Here is a 19683-nt window from a genome sequence, read left to right as displayed (position 1 = left end):
GGCACTCCGGGTTGCACTGCTCTAGTTACGTCCTGAAACACCAACCCAGACGAACCGTACCGGCGGAAATCCTCGGAATGGCCTCCATGTCTCCCTCCATGTCTCCCTCCTGTCGGCTGCCGACCGTAGCGCCCGTACCGTGGTTTCTGGCCCTGGCGATAGCAAGACGGCCTAGGAGGCGGCAACTCCGGGTTGCGCTGCTCTAGTTACGTCCTGACACACCAACCCAGACGAACCGTACCGGCGGAAATCCTCGGAAAGGCCTCCATGTCTCCCTCCATGTCTCCCTCCTGTCGGCTGCCGACCGTAGCGCCCGTACCGTGGTTTCTGGCCCTGGCGATAGCAAGACGGCCTAGGAGGCGGCAACTCCGGGTTGCGCTGCTCTAGTTACGTCCTGACACACCAACCCAGACGAACCGTACCGGCGGAAATCCTCGGAAAGGCCTCCATGTCTCCCTCCTGTCGGCTGGTGACCGTGGCGCCCGTAGGGCGGTTTCTGGCCCTGGCGATAGCAAGCCGGCCTAGGAGGCGGCAACTCCGGGTTGCGCTGCTCTAGTTACGTCCTGACACACCAACCCAGACGAACCGTACCGGCGGAAATCCTCGGAAAGGCCTCCATGTCTCCCTCCTGTCGGCTGCCCTCGGCTACGTCATCTTGGAGAGGGTCTTCCACGTACACACGCACAGTCTGGACCATGGTCTTCACTCAGCGTTCTTACTACCCGTTGGCTTATGGCCGGTAACCCAGCGTCGCTCTCGACTTGGACTGCATCATCTCCGCGAACTTCTGGAACACTTCACTCATGAACCGGGGATCTCTGTCGTGGCGTACCAGCGATGGAGCTCCAAACCTCCGGAACACGTTCTCTTCGAAGGCCTTCGCTACCTCAAGTGCTCCAGTCTCATTCATCGCCTTAGCAACCACGAACCCGGTGAAGTGGTCTTGAAACAACAGGAGTGCAGTGTTGCCCCACCGAGTCTTCGGCAGTGGTATGACAAAGTCCATCGACACCACGTGGAACGGTCGCTCAGACACCACGTTGCCGGGTGAATAGCCCTTCAGGTGCGGTTTGCTCTTACTGGTACTGCAGTCTTCGCACGCTTGGACATGTTTGACCACATCTGCGTACAACCCAATCCAGTAGTAGTCGGCCCTGACCCTGTGGTATGTCCGCACGATCCCTTGGTGGCCTCCATCGATGGAGTTGTGGCAGTTCTGCAGGACCTCGTCTATCATGGTCGTCGGAACCACCAGTCGAAGGGATAAGCCCAGTTCGCCGAGTTCGCCAGGGGGTCTGGCCTTGCCTTGTCGGTACAGTAGCCCGTCTTCGCTGAGCACAAACTCGTCGGCAACTTTCCCAGCGTTGTGAGCTCGGCGATGGGTGAGCTGCGCATAATCCCCTCTCAGATAGATCTTCAAGTCGGCGCATCGTTGTTCCTCGTCTTGAGCTCTTGCTATTCGCAAGCGGCGCTCAGCTTGGACCACTACCGGATCGATGTTCATGGCGTTGAGCTCCCGGGCTTCTCCGAGCTCGGCTACCAGCTCAGCTGGGTTCGCTGGTGGTGCTGCGCTACCGAACTCGGCTTCTCCCGTCACCCGCTGTCTAGCGGGCGGAGGTCGGCTATCTCGTTCAAAGTCATTACGTTCAGCCTCCTCATTCGTAGCTGGGTTCGAGACTGAGTGTTTTGCTGCTTCGTCTTCGAAACGGACTCGGCGAACTTGACTCCTTGTCACGGCCGCCATCTCGACACCCTCAGCCGCGGCTGCAGCCGAGTCCGTGTCCACGCACAGGACCTCAGAGATCCTGTTTAGGGTCTTCAACTCGGCTTTCCGTCCGGCGCTTAGCACGACCTTTCCTGCTTTGGTTTCCAGTGCTTCGGTCGCTAAAGAGTCAGCAGCCGAGTTGTAGAGACGCACTACGTGGAGGTAGCGAACTGAATTCAGCTTGCTGACCAATTTCTTGTGGCGTGCTAACTCGACTTGCAATGCCTCCTTCTTACACGCGATCACCCCCAAGGATTGCTGGATCGCAAGCCGAGAGTCGCCCACGATGATCAAATCCGTCACCCCGCGCTCAATGGCCGAGGTCACCCCATTGTTCATGTCGGTGTACTCGGCTATATTCACCGTGGTCGATGGGAGGTGCGCGCTCGCAGCGATCTCAATGTTCCAGTCTGGCAAACGCCACAGGACCCAAGAACAACTCCCAAACCCGCCGTGTTTAGCGATCTTCGCTGATCCGTCAAACGACAGGACGTGCCCCTTGAAGTCTCGGGGCACATGCGCATACAGCAATTCTGGGTCCATGCGGACCACCGCCGAGTTCTTGGACGGTGGAGCGACATGCGTTAGTAGCTCGTCCAATCCCACTGCCGGCGTGATGGACGCTTGGAGCAACTGGGCGAAATCCGTGTCCCGTTCGCGGACCCGCTTGACCTTTAGGTGGAACGGTGATAGCAGTACCGCAAAGCTGACTGCCCTACCGTAGAGAGACTTCGACTGGAACACCCATTCAAGGGTTGAGTAGCGGGTGTAAACGTGGATGGTCTTCCCGGCTAGCAGCGTGTGGCACACTTTGATGAGTTGCAGCTAGGCGAGCACCTCTTTCTCGGCGGGATGGTAGCCGAGTTCGTTATCCTTGAGGGCTCGGCCGCAGAACCGCACTGGATCGAGCTTCCCGTCGTGGAGCTGCATCAGCGTGCTACTCAGAGCCCACTCGTTGGCGAATAGCATAACGTGGACGTCCTCAGCCGAGTTGAAGTGGCGGGGTATGGGTGCGTCGACCACCTTCTGTTTTAACTCGGCGAACGCCGCTTTTGCGGCCGTCAGATCACCGCCGGGTCCGAAGTCTTCGTCCTTCAGCTGGTAGAGGACTGCCCCATTTACAGTCAGGTTCTGGATGAACCGGCCGTAGTAGTTCAGCGCTCCTAAGAATGCTTGCATCCCCTTCTTCGTCGTCGGGAACGGCAGCCCGGCTATCGCCAGCATCTTTTTCTGGTCGGCTTGGATTCCAGCCGAGGTCACCCCATGTGACAGGAAGTCGACTTTAGGCTGGACGAAGATGCTTTTCGGGAAGCTGACGCTGATGCGGCATTCAGTGAAGCGTTGCAGCAATTGGTCAAGCGTTCCCAACCAATCGTTGAATGTCCGCCCACCGAAGCAGATATCGCCCACAAACGACTGCCAGTCGAAAACCGGCGCAAGGCACGATTCATCAGGTTCACCCGTCCTGAACATGTCGGCTTCTGGGCTGTTAATGAATTCTCCCAACGGGTCAAACTCAGTTTGAGCTCGGCGGTCGGCTTCAAACTTGGTCTGGCCACTGGCTTCAAAGTCGATGTCGGCTGCGCGTCGTTTCCGCTGAGCTTCTGAGGCGGCTTCCGCTTGTTGGATGCGTTTGGCAAACGCCTTCCAGCCGCCCTTGGGTTGTACGTAACCCCACAGAGCGTTATCAATAAGGCGCTGGAAGATCATCGGGGCATTCGCAGCCACTCGAAGTGGCCAAGCCCACAGAGAAAAACCGAGATCCAACGCGCACGTCGAGTCATCATGACCACCCAGAAACCGCTAGCAGTATCCAAAGAGCAGAGCCATAAGTACGCTTCCAACTCCGTGAGGAGATCGTCCACCAGCGGCATAGCGTACTCCATGAGCAACGTAATCGCTTTTACCAGCTTGTAGTCGATACACAACCGAATGTCGACCCCATTCTTCTTTAGGACAATCACGATGGGTGATGCCCATGGACTGTCCGAGAAGGCGATTAGCCGAGCTCGTAACAACGCCTTGAGCAGCTCGTACAAGTTGCCGAGATGCTTCAGCGGAAGTCGGCGGGCTCGTTGGCGGATTGGCGGATGCCCTTGTACGTCGATGTCGCACACTACGCCGTATGCTGGTGGAGGTAGGGCATTACTACTGGAGATTATGATCTTTTCATGGCTCTTCAATACTTCCACCAGCCGAGTAGACTATGGCCGAGTGTGCGCCGAGCTCCGAACGTTCGGCGCTGCGTCGACACTGCTTCAGTCAAATCGGGCAGGAACGCCAACTCGCGAGCATAGTCTTCGAGCTCCAAGTTCGTTGCTTGGTGTTCGAACTCGGCTGAGTCTCCTACCGAGTCGCCTCGGCTATCTGTCTCTTCCTCGAACTTGGCTGCCAGAAGGTAACGTAAGCGCAGGCCTTCCTCACATCGACCTCATCTTCGAGCCTCGGACTCGGCGGCTTGGGCCCGGGGTCATCGATGATCGTCCAGTCAGACAAATCGCTGGATTGCTCACTTCCACACTCATCTGCTGCACAGGCGTTTTGGCTGGGCGCTTATTGACCAGCCGTCACTGGGACCTCTGCTCGACTAGGCAGGTCATTGACCAAGTCAGCAGTAGGCTCCGCGCTCAATGTTACTTCCTCAGGCGCTAGGGTAGCGGTAGCCGAGTTCGCCAGCTCTGTCAGAGTCGAGGGTGGACTATCGAAAACTGCTTCGGCCTCGGCTAACTTCTCCCATTGCTGGGCGCAAATCAGTGTCGAATCCCGCTTCTTGGTAGACGACCACGTAGTCACCCCTTTCGGTTCAGGGTAGTTTCTACAGTCCACAGCTGACGGCTGTCGAGCCAGCCACTGTTGCTCCTTTTGCAGCAGATCCTTATCCATAGCCGCTTCGTAGGCCATGACTTGCCAATCTTTGTACTTCGCCGAGTGCAGCCTGACATAACCATCGGGCGGTAACACCCAGGCAACCACTGGGAAATGTGCTGGGCACCACGTCCAAGTCGGCTTAAGGTTGGTCAGGCGAACTCGAACCACTCGGTTCCGCCGGTCGAGTACCACGGTCGGTACCCAGTCTTTAGTCCGGCGTACCCAGAAGTCATGTGTTTCATGACTCGGTTGATTCCTCATCAGCCTGAACTCGGTGGGAACTCGGCTCTCGAGATTCACCGATCGATCTGGCCGTCTGTGATATAGAGGCCCCCTTTCGGTTCATCCGCTGAGTTCTGGGACTTCACGAGAGGTAGGACAACTTCATCTGGCAACTTCGCCACCGAGTTGTACAGATCCAGGCGGATCCCAACCAGAATCATGAAGTCCGTACCGAGAATCAACTCGACTCCCGCGTGGTGATCGAGGATCCATATTTCAAATTCATACGTGACCTCCCAGCCGAGTGTCACCTTCACCATCGCTCGTGACATCGTCGCTACTTTGCCTTTCCCAATACCTTGAACGCCGATCTGCTGATCCTGGCGTGTGAACCGCTTCAACCGCAGCCTCTTCGCGAATCCTTCGCTTACTGCCGACACATTCGCACCGGTGTCGAGCAATATCTTCGTACGCTGATCGTTCACTGCTCCCATAACGAGAGCTCTCATCCGAACCCGGCGGTCAAACTTTTGTGACGACCACCAGCCGAGTCGCTCCCAGGGAGCAGCTTCATAACTCTGGTGGCTGTGGTCACATCCGTCGATCGCTGAGTTGCAACTGCACTGCACAATCTTGCTCGGCTTTCTTCTCCACTCTCGTCGAGCTCACAATCAAGTCCATCGTTTTCACAATCCAATACGTCGTCTTCTCCTCGGTCGTCGGGCCTTCCTGCCTCACCCACAAAGGCAAACACAAATTTCGCCTCTACTGCCGGCTCGGCTGACTGTGGTAGCCCGGTATCATCCAACCCAGTCAGTGTTGGCGGGCCACCGAGTTTAAATCACTCGGCGTGTAGAGGTCCTGGAGGTCTTCTGGTAACTTGGACTTGTCAACATTGGACTTGACAAATGCGGCGAGCTTCTCATAGCGCTGGAACAACTCGCATTGACCGACATCGTGCAATTGCTTGCAGAACTTGCAGCGACGGCGGCAGTAGCGAACGGAGTGGTTCGCACCGCCGCAGGCAGCACAAGATTTGAAGTCCGCGCGATGAAGGAGGAAGTGTCCCGGGCTCAAGCGTAGAAGACTTTCGCTGATCGCGCCTTCGCCCAAGCTGAAGCCGCTCGTATGGAGGCTGAACGCAGGGCCCAGGAGGAGGCTGAACGCAGATCGCGTGAAGCCGAATGGTACCCTGAGGTCCCAGCGTACTCCGGCCCAGTTGAGCCAGTGGACTACGCGACAGTGCACGAGGATCACCTCTTGCGCGCGCGTCCAGACGTCGCTGAAGTGGCCACTGAGCTCGCGAAGCAGCAGTATGAAGCGGACCGGGAAGACCTTGAGACCCGCTGGAAGGAACGCCTGAACGCGGCCGAGGCCAAGCTTCAACGCGCTTATGCTGAACGCGCCAGCGCCGAAGCGGAGCGCTCTCACCGCGCTGATGAAGCCGACGGTGAGATGAAGAAGCGCTTGGACTCCGTGCAACAGACGATTCAGAACGTACTCTTGGAGCGGGAGCGAGAACGTGCGGAACGGGAGCTCGAACGCGACACTACGCTGAACCGCCAGAAGTTCCTAGCCGACCAGAACCGCGAACTGCGTGCAACCCTCTCCCAGGTCCAGGCTGTTCGCGCAACGACGGCCCCTCACCCTGCAACCGGAATCAAGGCTGAAACGTCGGCTGTCCCTCAATCGACAACCTTGAATCAAGTATCCAGTGGTGCAATCAATGATGGTGTGGTGCCTGGTACCGGTTATGTGCATCAAAGAACACGACCGAAGTCGGTGCTGCCCAGCTACGTGCGACCGTGGGTACGAGTCTGCCGAAGAAGGAAACTGCCGGAAGTTCCCAAGGGACGAAAACTGTGCCGACGTCGAAGAGCTCTGCATCCAAGTCGGAATCTGCGGCCAAGGGTTCAGCGTCATCAGCGGCCAAGAAAAGTGTGGCCAAGAAATCTGCGTCCAGAAGATCATCTTCCCGGAGGGGTACCAAGGAGGACGCAGGCCCGCCGTCTTCTGACCCAGACGACTCCGACTCAAGCTCATCGGACTCCAGTGATGACGATTCAAGCTCCAGTGACTACAGTAGCAGTTCCAGCGACGACTTCGACCTGGACCTGACCACCTCGACGACGACCAAGGAAGGCACAACCGTTTGGACGTATCGACCGTACATCAACTACAATGCGGTTGAGAAGTTCAGCGAAGATGCGTCCGTGAATGAACGTGTTGGCTGGTGGGATAGGTTCATCGACATGGCTGCCCAAGGTTCCTGGCCGGACAAGGTGAAGATTCGCCAGCTTCGTGGACGAATGTCTTCGTCGCTCAGGGACTGGTACGCTAAGCTACCAAAGTCCACTAGGCACAACTGGAAGAAGTTGTCTCGTCGGTTCAAGGTCATGTACTGCCGTACGACTGGTTCCTACTCTGAGCTCTACTACACCATGAAAGTGCGTCCAGGCGAGACTCCACGCAAGTTCTTCTACCGGCTGAACGCAGCTGCGGTCAAGGCTGAGATTGAGTTCCAGAGGTCATCCAAGCATCGGGAGTGACACCTTCGTCGTTTCATCAAGAAGTTGAAGGATACCCAGCTGAAGACCGCGCTGCAGGGACAGAAGTTCAAGAGTATCAGCGAAGTCGAGCATGCGTTGAGACGCCACGAGGACATCTGGCGCGAGGAAGGCTATGACACTCCCCGCCACGACGTGACTTCCGCGCTGACAACGACCCGCAATGCCGTTTCAAGGCTCGAAAGCCTGGGCGCGCTTTTGTCGCTCAAGGCTCAGAACCTGATTCAGACTCCGAGCCTGAACGGCGTGTCCAGTTTGAAGAGCCGGATGTTGAAGTCAAGCCGGCCGCTCAAGTGGCGCTCGCCAAGGGACGAGAGAAGAGTGTGAGTGAATCTGTGCCAGCTGAGACACAACCCGTGTTCAAGGTGGAGAACGGCACGAAGGAGATTTATGGTGTGTTGGATGCCGAAGGATGGCGTCCTCCACCTCAGTTTCGAAATGCAGACCTGCGTTCAGGCAACCCGGATCTGCGTTCAAGGCCAATGTCACCGCGTTCAAGCAACTCGCCGTGGCAGAGGACTTGCGAGAGCTGTGGAAGGATTGGACACTCGAAGGAGAACTGCAGGGCAGACCTGATCTGTGACCGCTGTCACCAACAGGGTCACCCGACTGAAGCCTGCCGCGCCAACCCATGCCCAGATTGCAACCAGTTCCATCGTGGATTCTCGTGTGAAGATTGGAGAGCTATCCAAGCAGTGAAGAAAATGACCCGCCAAGGTGCACTCAACGACCAGACTCTGGACGCACCCCAGACTGGTGATGCCGACTCTGGGAAGAAGCCGTTAAACCATTTAGCCCGCTGGAAGGGGTTCCAGAACGCGTCGGGCTGAAGTAGACCCCAGAGTTGTGCGCCCTAGTGTAAGTCGGCCCAGAGCTGAGAAGAAGAAGAAATGACCAAGAAAACCAACAATGCATGACCGTGTTTCATATTTCACCCCCTGATTCAACCAACCTGCGTTCAGACAATGTGCGTTCAGAAAACGTGTCCTGATTCAGATACCCCGATTGAGTTCCGACTTCAGCCGGGCGAACGCTACGGATGGTGGGACGATCACGAACCCGAGGATGCGCATGAGGTTGCTATGGTGCATGGTGCTGTGAATGACTGTTGAACCAAGATCCTCCTGGACACTGGAGCGTCTGTGAGCATGCTGAGTTTTGACTTTGCGCGTAAGTTGAAGCTCAAACTCCGGACGCACAAACAGATGAAGGTTTCAGGGTTGGGAGGCGTTCCGACATACATCTCAGCACATGCAGAGGTCAAGATCACGCTTGGTCCAAGAGTGGTTTACATTTTCAGGCTTTAGGTCGCAAACATTGGCGAAGGAGTGGATGTTTTGCTTGGTATGAACTTCATGTTCAGTGCGGGTGTGCGATTGCCGACTCGAGAAGGGCTAGTTCAGCTTCCAGACGAAGAAACGATTTTGATGTACGGTGGACCTGATCGCAGTCGAATGGGCTTAGATATTCCTGTGCGGCCAACGGAGACTTTGTTCCTTGAACCGGGACGGAGTGCTGTGGTGCGTATTCACTATGGACAATCCAACCCTCAGCGTGAAGTTGTTTGGGCTGAGCGTGGAGATCGATGGGTGACCAAGATCATTTATGCGTCCAAGTCCTGGCCGACTGCGGCCAAGGTTGTGAACGTCTCGGACAAGTTGATATGGATTGATACGGGTACTGACATTGCTAGGATTGTTGAGTATGGATTCTTCCCGCACTATGGCCGATTTGTGCGGCCAGGCACAAGGCAGTATCAGGAGTGGCAACAACTCATTTATGAAAACACTCTGTCCGCCCAGGCGCAGATGCGCGCTGATCGACTACTTGAGCTGATGCACGATCAAGCACCGCCTTGTGTTCCGCGGAAGGAGTATCCTTGGCCATCTAAAATTATGCTGCGGCCAACCCCTGGCACCGCTCAAGTTTCGGATGGTGCAGGTGAACAAGAAGTCCAAGAAGATGCGAGTCACCTTCATCGAAGAAGATACTGGTGAGCGGAGCCTGGACGCAGCTGAGCCCAGGACAAAAGACGTTGGAGTGCAGACTGAGCCGAACCGAGATGAAGAATCCCGCGTTCAAGATGCTAGTGTCGACACTCGAGGCCTTTGTCATGTGGCGAGTGCTTTCATAACCGCCGTGCCTACAGAGGACGACACAAGCTCTGAACGCAGATCCCCAGACGTTGCTGATCAGCAAAAAGCCTTGAACGCAGATTTGGATGAAGATGCAGTTTCAGACTTTCCGAGCCAGGGTTCTGCGAGTGCGCCAGTACGGAAGTTAGAGGCAGAGTACGCGAGAGTCATGCGTGTGTCAGCAGAAGAACTGGATCTGGAACCGACTGTGTATGTTCGTGAGGGCAGCGAGTTGGTGGCTCAATTGCGCGATCAGCTAGCCATGCTGCCCGAACTCCAGGACCTGAGTCCAGAGTGCAAAATTGATGAAGCAGATGTCGGCGAGCCAGGTGTCTCGACGCCGGAGATGGAAGCGAAGCTGAGGAGGATCTTGAAATACCATCGCAAGATTTTCTTGGGCGACGGAAATGCTGCTCCAGCTCCTGCTCGAGGTGTAGTTTGCGATCTGGATGTGGGAAATGTGCGGCCAGTGGATCAGCGTGCGCGACAGATTGCTCCACATTTGCTGGTCAAGGTTTATGAGTTGCTCAAGAAACTCGTTGAAACGGGACTGATTGAGCACTCTGAATCGGAATGGGCTTCGCCGATCGTCATCGTACTCAAGAAGAACGGAGTCGATATCAGGATGTGTATTGACTACCGCGTGGTGAACGAGTTTATCAAGCTGTCGCGGTACCCTCTTCCCCTGATCGACGATCTTTTGATTGGGTTTGAGTCGGCGATGTGGTTTATGAGTCTGGACATGGCTAGTGGCTTCTGGGCGGTGTTGATGACTGAACGCGCAAAGCTGATCTCGGCGTTTATTTGCTCGTTTGGGCACTTCCAGTGGATCAGGATGCCGTTTGGACTCAAGAACGCGCCCCTCATCTACCAGGCTGTGATCAACAACTGCCTGTGGGGATTCGTGCGTCTGCCACCCGAGGAAGAGGCTCTCGTCGACCGTGATGTACTGGAATTCCTGAAACAGGATGGACCTGACACTGACCGCACACGCGGTCAAGACCCTGAACGCACATGCGCTGAAGACTCTGAACGCAGTTTGCCTGTGGTCCCCGTTTTGACCGATGAGATGACGGTGTTTCAGCGTAACATCCTGGCCCCCTCGCAGATGGGTCCAGTGCTTGGACGCAGTTCCTACATCGACGATATTGCTCGTGGTGCTCCGACTTGGGACCAGCTATGTGGTGACTTGAACGCACTTTTGTTCAGGTTTCGGTATTGGAATATTTCCGTGAGCCTCCCAAAGAGTGAGTTTGGCAAGCTGACCATTCCATACCTCTCCCATGAAATCAGCGCTGAAGGAATCCGAGCTACACCCAAGATTGCAAAGTCCGTTCAAGACTTGCCGTTTCCGTCTACGCTCAAAAGGGTCCAAACTTTCTTAGGGAGCTTGAACTACTACAACAAGTTCATCGAGGACCTCCCAGTGGTGGTCGCCTCGCTCTATGAGTTGACCGAGGAGCAAGTACGTTCAGGCATTAACCTTGAGCGCGCAAAAGAGGCGTTTGAGATCCTGAAACGCAAGATTGTCTCAACCCCGTTGCTGCGTCACCCGGACCGCACGAAGCAATTCGTCATCATTCCACATGCTAATCCATGGGCTGCTTGCGCAGTTTTGGGTCAGATGTATGATGGAGTGATTCAGCCTGTGCGATTCACTGGACGCATATTGAACGAGTTCGAGCTGCGCTACCACATTGCGGAGAAGGAGGTGTTGGCATTATTGAGAGATCTGGAATTGTACCGACCACTGATCTACGGTTCAGCGTCCCCTGTAGTGATCTATACGCGGTACTCAGTGCTGAAATGGTTGCTGAACTCGAATTCCATCGAAGGTCGCTGTCTGAAATGGGGTTTGGAACTGTCTAGGTGGTCGCTGGTGATTCGTCGCGGTCAACGAGACGAGGATGGCCTTGCTGCTATATTGGGGGCAGGCATCACTCCACGTAAACACTTGGACGCAGTCGTGGAAGAGCTGATTTCAGCCAAGGGACGCGTCAAGAAGCCACCTGCGGTCAGCATTGAAGTGCTTGAATCAGACTATCAAGGTGTGGTTCTCAGCTTCGATAGTGCAACCAAGACTTCAACGCGTTTTGGGAGCTGCGGGTGTGTTCTCTGGCAGTTACCTGGTTGGGAAGTCCTGGACGCACGTGGGTTCATTCTGGAAGATGTGACTGTAAACGACGCTGAGTACCATGGACTGCTGAATGGGCTGAAAATGGCATCTGAACGAGGAGTTGAGGACCTGGTCGCAGTTGGTGACTCAAGGATCGTGATTCAGCAGGTTCAAGGTTTGATAAACTGTAACCAGCCCAACCTTCAGCGCAGGCTGGCTGAATATGAAGTTATTCGGACGCTGATGTGGAAGTTTTCGTGAAGGAGTGCACTGATTGCGCATCCGCCAAGGGACGACCTCTGAACTCAGGACCTTCGCCCGGCAACATTGAGCCTAGTCGCCCGTTCGAAGTGGTGTCCATGGACTTCGTCACGCACCTTCCAAAGTCCGAACGCGGAAATACTTTTTTGCTCTTGTTTCAGGATGCATTTTCAGGCTATGTGATGTGCAAGCCGATGGGCTCGACAACTGCTCAGGACGTGGCCGAGGCGTACGAAGAGCGTGTTTTCAGACAGTTTGGCGCTAGTTCCAAGTTGCGTCATGACCAGGACCCAAGGTTCATGAGTGAAGTACTTTCCCGATTCAGGGATTTGCTTGGCAGCAGACAGCGGGTAACCCTGGCTTACCACCCTCAGGCAAATGGCCAACAGGAACGGTCCGTCCAGACAGTGATTCGCAGTGTCCGAGCCTACGTCGCTGAATCAGACCAGAGTGACTGGGACGAGCACGCTGAACGGCTGATGTTCGCGCTCAACACGTCTTTTGATGCGACCAGGCTTGATACGCCATTTTACTTGGTCCACGGTTGGGATGCTCAAGGGACGCTCTCAGCGATGCTCGGGCCTAAGCCATCGAGTGTGCCGGAGCGCAGCGCGTACGAGTGGCGTCGCAAGATGCAACGTGGTTACAGCTACGCTCAAGCCTGTGCGGAGGACCTACAGAAAAAGGCGAAGAAACTGCGTTCAGAGGCTCAGACCCTGAAATGGCAAGAATTGTCTGACCGCATCAAGGCCGGGTTCAAGGTTGGAGACGCCGCCTGGCTCTACATACCCAAGGTCCAGTCAGGTCTGAGCAGGAAGTTGGCTCACATGTGGCACGTCCCGTTCCGGATTGAAGAGATGCAAGACAATTTCAGAGTCAAGCTCAAGGTGAAGGACACTGGTTATCGCGTGAACCCCTGGGTGCACGTGAGCCGTCTGAAACCGCGAGCACTGTTTCCCAAACGTCCGACTGAAGAGGTGGAAGTAGCTGAGGACGATGATTTCGATGCCGCCTTACTGCCTGAGGACAGCTGGGAGCCTGATGCTCTGAACGACGAATATGAAGTGGAGAAAATCTTGGATCTGCGTTGGGTCAAGCGCACTCGGACCTCTCGACGCACTCGGGAGTACAAAGTCAAGTGGAAGGGATACGATGAACCAGAGTGGCTACCAGTCACTCAGCTGAACTGCGGTGCCCTGCTATATGAGTTCAATCAGGGAGCTAAGGCGCGAGCCCGCTTCCAGGCCATGCAGGCTGGGGATGATCATCCAGGCGTGTAGCTCTCGCTGAGCCCACATGCCTGACTGCAGACCGCTGAACGTGTGAAAGTGACTGAACCTGCCCCTGAAACCGACTGTACACATAAGATAAGAGTGAGTGACCCTGACCGCAGACGAATGTCTGAACGCGGATTTGACTGAACGCAGATGATGATGACGGTGGACATTACGAAGTGGAGACGTGGAGATTGGATTATGGAATTATTTACGCTGTGGATAAAACAAGTGGAGTGTGGCCAGCCCGCTACGCGTTGATGTGACTTCGGTGGAGAAGTGCCGGAATGAGAACTGAGAGACGTGGCTGAAACCCCGTTTCAAACAAAAGATGATTGAACGCCGAAGATTGAAGAAGGCTTAATCAAGGTGGAGAACAGACAAGAAGGTGTGGAAACATGTATTCCTGAACTCTGAGTGGCTACGCTACGACATGCAAATGGAGTAATGCTAAAGCCGCGTCCAGGGTCCGGGTTGAGGAAGTGCGGCCAGCGATTCACAAATCGCTCTCTGGCCGTGTCGCCCTCCTCAACTTCCTCCTCCTCGACCTCTTCATCGTATTCCTCGTTCTCGTCGCCGACTTCGCTCATCTCGTCGTCGTCTTCGTCATCCTCCTCCTCGGGCTCAATGTCTGAGCGGTCAGGGACGATCCAGTTGCGAGCACGCTGAAGGAGTGGAATCGAGCGGTTGGCGCGCAGAGCGGCTGAAACGTACTTGGTGCGTTCAACCTCGTCGGCCGCAGTCGCCCAAAGAGTGAGGGCAGGCTCACGCTCGTCCAGCTCGACCAGTTGCTGACGCAGGGGCTTGGGCTCGCCGTCTGAAATAACGACGCGAGAGTCCTCCCAGATCCAGTTGCAGATACACTGGACAGCGGCCAGATCCCACGTTCTTGAAACAGCGTTTCAGGGAAATCCTTGATCTTGCGCAATTTCTTGAGATGGGTTTTGTATCGGCGGATCAAAGAGTATGTGCGCCTGCGGCGAAGCTTGTAGAGTCTTTGAGAAGCAGCATCGCGCTCAAGGTTGATCGTGATCCAGTGCAGTAGGTCCCACCAAGCTTGGCAGAACTTCTCCATGAAGCCGACGTGGTTCTTGAGACCGCGCATGCTATCAGCACTCAGCTTGGACGCGTCATGGTAGTACAGCATCTTTGTGCGCTCAGCGAACATGACGTTCCAGGGGGGCTTTTTCTTGATCATCTTGCCCCGCGAGTTCACTGGGAAGAGCGTCACGTACAGCTCCATGCTCCAGCGTTCCTCGAGAAACTTCCTGTCACATTTCTGCGGCGAGTAGTTCGGGAACCCGATAGTCTGAGGCTTGCTTTTCTTCTGATAGAAGCACATCTTGATCCCGGAGCACCTGTAGGACGTGGTAGTTGCTGGATCGGGGGTTTCAATCACACTCAGCTGTTCCAATGTCAGACGCTTGAACGGGATTCTCGCCAAAGCAGTGGCCTTACGTGGAGATTCCGTCAGTTGCTCGATGACCTTGGCCGCAAGTCGCGCTTTCTTGACCGCAGATCCAGACTGGGTTAGTTTGGCCTTCGATTGATTCCGCGGCGAGCGGCGAAGCCTTGAACCTTCTTTTTGGTTGGCCGCACCCGATTCAAGCATGTCGAGTTTGCGCTTGGCCGAAGGAGACGACTGCTTCACTGGAACCACAGTTTCAGGAACCTTGGACGCTGTATCAAAATCGTCAGGTTCAACATCGTCTTCTTGTTCGTATTCGGAATCCCCGCTGCTACTGGAAGGGCGTAGCTCGAGTCCATCTGAACATACTCTTCGTCCAACGAAAACTACGGTCGGGCTTCTCGCCCCGGTCACACATGCTTTCTAGCCGAACTTCAGCGCTGAGGTAGTACATCTCTGGAACGAAAATCGTCCAGGGAACTGCGTCCAGCCCGTCGTTCCGAATAATGCTGACCAGCATCTCGACCAGGGGCTCATGGTGAATGAACGGGTGAACGACGCGTTCTCTTCTCACGAGTTCCTTCGCGTCCTCGTAGGTGAAACCGTTCCGCATCACATAGCGTAAATCATGACGGAGTTTTCGTCAGACCTGAGGCCCCGGGAGAGCTTCTCGCGCTTCATCCTCAGATCGAGCGAGCTTGGACGACGCTGGAAGAGCCAACTGCGAACTGGGTCGATAGTTGCTTCGACGCAGCTGGAGTTTCTTCAGGAACTCATCCCACAGTTTCTTGCGACTACCCTTGGACGCAGATTGCTTGGACTTGGATTTGCTGGACCCCGCGTTCCCTCCCGTGACATCAACCGTTTTCTTGAGCGGGGGAACAAGCTTGGACGCAGAGCCGCCACAATTGGCTTTCCTGCGTTCAGCCGCGTAGTCGCCACAGACACACTGTGGCTGGTCGATGGCCACCACGTGGATTTTCGTAATCCAGCCAGAAGGAGGCGTAGTGCCATCCGAAATATGTCCGAACAGCTCCTGAAGGCGCTTCCAGTTCCCTGCTACCGTGATTTGCGGTTCTCGACCCAAGAAATCGCTGAATGCCCATGCGCCCAATGTCTTCTCGCGAATCTCCCGACGCAGAACTTCACACAAAGCTTCAGACGTCTGTAGCTGGTTCTTTAGTTCGGCAATTTTGTCGGCACGCGCATTCAGTGTGTGCCGGTGGTCTTCTTGCTGACGGATGAAATTCTGCTTGAACGCAGATTCCCCATCCCGCTTGGACGCAATGATGCGTTCAACCTCCTCCTTCCAGTACACTTCCATGACAGCCCATTCGCGTCGAAGACCTTCATTCACGTCCAACAGATCCAGTGTGTGCTGTGCAGAGGTCTGGCCGTTTGACTCGATCGCCACTTTCAGCTGCCGGAATTTGTTGAGAAGCCGTTTAAGGAACCATATCGTGTTGAAAGTGCGTTCAGCAAGTCGTTCAGCCCGAAAGACGCTGAGCACCGAAGCAAACTCACGCTGCAGGACCAACGACTTCAACATGGACGCGAGGCTTATGCCCGACGGGAGACCTTGTCGCACGTCTAGCATGCTTGAACGCACATTGGCCCAATGACTGATTCACGGTCTTTGTAGTCCTCGTCGGTGAGAGTTTCGAGAGTCTGCAGCACCTCCAGCCCATCATATCCATCGTGAAAACGCGCTCCATTGTGAACCGCGTCTGCAGACGCCGGGACTCCAACCACTCTGAGCGGCGTATCGGTAGCGATGGGAGGTGGCACCTGGACGCTGAGCACTCTCGTCAACGAAGTGGAAGCTGGACGCAGGAACGAGCTTGGACGCGGAGAGACCTGCATATTCAGCGTTCGAAACGAGCCGACGTTCACGCCACCCAGGCGCGAGGAATGAGCGCTCACCCAAGGCCTTATCGCCTGCGTTCAAGGTAGCCAAAACTGCGTTCAGCCTGCTCGACCTGCTTTCAGCCGATCATCACTCTCCTTGGCCTCTGTATCCGCTGTGGAGCCCTCCGTGACCTCATCGCCATCCGCGTCGACGTGCCCCTCGCCGTTGTCGCCCTCCTTGTCGTCGTCGTTGTCCGCGAAGTGCACCCGACGCTCGTTGCCCGAAGGAGACGCCTCCGCCGGTGTTGCCTGCGGCTTAGACGCCTTGCCGGCGTCCCCCGATTGACTGGCGCGCTCCTGCGCGTCGTCCGCCTGCGTGCGTGCCTCTGGCGCGTCGCCCCCTGCCGGTGCCATATTGCTGTGCCGCTCGTGTGACCGCGAGGTTGCCGTGTTGGTGTGCGTGCGTCGGTACCGCAAGTTTGAAGAAGATTTTGCAATGATACGGAAAGCTGGAATGGAGTTTGCGGTTGGAGACGAGTCTGGCCGCAGATTTGACAGTTTCTGACCAAACGGGACAGGGCGCAGAAGCATTCGCAAGTGTGGCAGTTGGCCAACTGTCCGCGCTTCAGAACTGCGTTCAAGCTCAGCCCCGTCAGACTTCGGCCCAGCCATGATGTGCCAGCTCGGATGAAATTTCCTCTATGACAGACCATGACTGGAAGGGACGGTTGTGACGAGACTGAACGGGGTTTCACCTCAACCGTTCATCACCTGACTACTGACCCGTTTGAATCCGCCATTCTGATTGGCCAAGACTGAACCCGGACCCGGCTGTACACCGTGCGACAAGACCTGAGCTGGAATTCGGCTGTGTTCCGCGGAGCGAAGTTAGGATGGTGAGGCGAGGCGGGTGAACGCCTGACCGCCCAGGTGTATAGCTTGGCGCGTCCCGGGTGTAGACTCCCGAATGGAGTGCACCCAGAACAAACCCTAGCCGGAGATAGTACACCTAGATGTACACTCCAACCGGGGTGGCGTGTGTCCTTGTGAACAATCCCTGTGGGTTCGTTTGTCTTTGTAACCAGGGGTCTTCAACCGTGGATGAGTTGTCTTGATACCTGTAGGTCACTAGGTAGCAGGGCAGAACGTAACCTTCCTGGACGTCGCCTCTGACAGCCCTCAGACAACCAAACAATACAAACAGATACAGAGTTATATACAAACACGTAGCCCTTCCTTATTCTTTTGGACCGTGAAAGGGTCGGCCACTACTCCAGTCAACTCCAGCCGGACTCGAGGACACTGGTCGATCCCGGTCGGCTTTGGCTCACGCGCACCACCCTCGAGTACTGAGGAAACTAAAACAATCAATTACCTCCTATCACAAAATAGCACTTAAATCAATACTTTCCACACGGGGCTACTCCAACCGGGGTGACAAGGTAATCGGTAATATGAAATGCGGGGCCTTCCTGGTCTGGACGAGCTCAACCGCAACTAGGAAATGAAATGGGATGGAGCAACCTCGGGTTGTCGCCCGGTACTCACCCCAACTTGGACTGGACTTGGTTGCGGGAGCTCGACCCAGATGTCACAGTTGCTGGGCCCTCACACGTAGACTTAGTCGGTCCTCCGGGAATGCACGCCCGGTAGGCTGCTCCAACTCACTTGCGCGATCCTTGGCAAAACGAACTCTGTTTATCTGTTATCTGTGGTCTCTCTCTGTCTGCCTGGCTATCTTCTGTCAGTCTTTACATGCACTCCATCTTGACTTGCCTTCTATGGTCTTGTCGCCGTAATCGTCCGCGGTCCCTCGTAGCATACTTACAGCAAGTATAATCATCACTGGGTACGCAAGCGAAGTTCAATGTTCCACGGAATCCGAACAGATCTTGGCTGGTCGGCTTGGTCGGTCGGAAACATCTTGGACTTTGTATAATGGATCTTCACATCTGGGATGGTATCTTGGTATCTTGGTATCTCCACCCGGGATTCATGATTATCTCCAAACGGGATCACACTCCACTTGGGCTTCACGTCCGGGATGTCTTGGACAGCTTCACGGTTTTCTGGGTCTTCACTCGATCCGGTCGGGCTCCTCTTGCGTTGTACAGTGCACCGAGAGCAGGCGGCCTCCAGTCGGAGGCACTTCTACGCTCCCTTGGGTTTTGCCTCTCGTTCGGTACTTGGTTCCAGCCGGGGTCCGCTCTTGGGGACATCTCCATCTGGGGTCACCAAACCTTGTACACTGCCAACGCGAGTCCGGCCGGGATCCGCTTTTCCCGTTCGCCACGTGTTGCCGCCTCCCTCTCCCATAGTGAGCCTCTGAGCCAACCAATCACAGGCGCGGCTCGGGGAATCCTCGAAAATCTCCAATTCCATTGTGTCAACCGCCCCTCTTGTTACGATCCATTGCAGAGTCCATTCGGCGAAACGATCGATCATGACAAGATCTCACGATCCGAGCAAGCCCAGATGGGTGGGCGCCCCAGCCGGGGATGTCTTCAGTCAACTCCAACTGTCGCGTCTCTTCTTTGCGCCCTGTCCCAACCGGGTCACTTTTCATCAATTTCTCTTTCCAGTCTGCGGCAACGAAATCTCCACTCACAACGAAATCCGCGCGCCACCAGGACGCCCCCGCATCGAGCGCCGACGCGCCGCTTATCCCAGCGCGACTCCCGTCTTCTGCGCCCCCAGTGGGGGGTGCGGGGGCGGGCGCGGGTAACGGTGGCGGCAGTCTGGATGCTAGCGGCGAGGCCCATGTGCCGGCTAGGGCCGGCAGCCCTGCGCGCAAGGTCGACGAGGCCGAGGAGACCATGGAGGTCGACGACCAGGCAGGCACCGGCGAGGACGACGACGCCGACGAGGAGGAAGAGGAGGAGGAGGAGAGCGCAGCGTCTTCTGCGAGGAACTCGCCCCTGCGCCCCAGTGGCCAGCCCGTCCAGCATCCACGGCAGTCCTGTATGTAGTTGCATATCTGTACCGTAGCACTCCAATTCCACAATCACCGTTAATGTCTTCGCTGTCTTCATCATTTCCTTCTTCGGTCAGGTTGTCCAGGTCGGTTCAACCTTGGGCGCAGTCTTGTTCCTCTCTTGCCGCTTTGCCACCTCCTTCAGGGCAGCATAGTCAACCTCATACACTCGTCATCGAAAACCCCAATCTCGCTCAGGTTACTCTCCGTAGTCACAACTCCATCGTAGATCCGCTCCATACAAA

At 55.7% G+C, this 19683-nt stretch overlaps 4 protein-coding genes across 4 annotated transcripts; 2 read left to right on the top strand and 2 right to left on the bottom strand.

Annotated features, from left to right (window-relative positions):
* Positions 1 to 21: 21 nt before the first annotated feature.
* On the bottom strand, positions 22 to 697 carry PHYSODRAFT_320953 (hypothetical protein; the record flags this gene model as incomplete). The annotated part of the gene is made up of 5 exons (XM_009516090.1): positions 22 to 32; positions 61 to 171; positions 242 to 352; positions 423 to 521; positions 592 to 697. The coding sequence occupies 5 exons, from the start codon at positions 695 to 697 to the stop codon at positions 22 to 24; spliced, it is 438 nt and encodes a 145-aa protein (XP_009514385.1).
* Positions 698 to 5983: 5286 nt separating this feature from the next.
* On the top strand, positions 5984 to 8005 carry PHYSODRAFT_257369 (hypothetical protein; the record flags this gene model as incomplete). Its single annotated transcript, XM_009516089.1, has 5 exons — positions 5984 to 6469; positions 6622 to 7187; positions 7215 to 7302; positions 7462 to 7745; positions 7879 to 8005. 5 exons carry the CDS (start codon positions 5984 to 5986, stop codon positions 8003 to 8005), a joined length of 1551 nt encoding a protein of 516 aa, XP_009514384.1.
* Positions 8006 to 13458: 5453 nt separating this feature from the next.
* PHYSODRAFT_320950 (hypothetical protein) lies at positions 13459 to 16878 on the bottom strand (the record flags this gene model as incomplete). Its single annotated transcript, XM_009516088.1, has 8 exons — positions 13459 to 13502; positions 13639 to 14025; positions 14094 to 14888; positions 14986 to 15205; positions 15266 to 16206; positions 16248 to 16343; positions 16405 to 16554; positions 16596 to 16878. The coding sequence occupies 8 exons, from the start codon at positions 16876 to 16878 to the stop codon at positions 13459 to 13461; spliced, it is 2916 nt and encodes a 971-aa protein (XP_009514383.1).
* A 2084-nt stretch (positions 16879 to 18962) lies between these two features.
* On the top strand, positions 18963 to 19433 carry PHYSODRAFT_320949 (hypothetical protein; the record flags this gene model as incomplete). The annotated part of the gene is made up of 1 exon (XM_009516087.1): positions 18963 to 19433. The coding sequence occupies one exon, from the start codon at positions 18963 to 18965 to the stop codon at positions 19431 to 19433; it is 471 nt and encodes a 156-aa protein (XP_009514382.1).
* Positions 19434 to 19683: the final 250 nt, after the last annotated feature.

The sequence above is a fragment of the Phytophthora sojae genome (genome assembly GCF_000149755.1).
Source record: "Phytophthora sojae unplaced genomic scaffold PHYSOscaffold_1, whole genome shotgun sequence".
NCBI classification, from domain to species: Eukaryota; Oomycota; class Peronosporomycetes; order Peronosporales; family Peronosporaceae; genus Phytophthora; species Phytophthora sojae.
The sequence above is the reverse complement of the archived record's forward strand: the minus strand, read 5'-3'. Positions and strand labels throughout refer to the sequence as shown.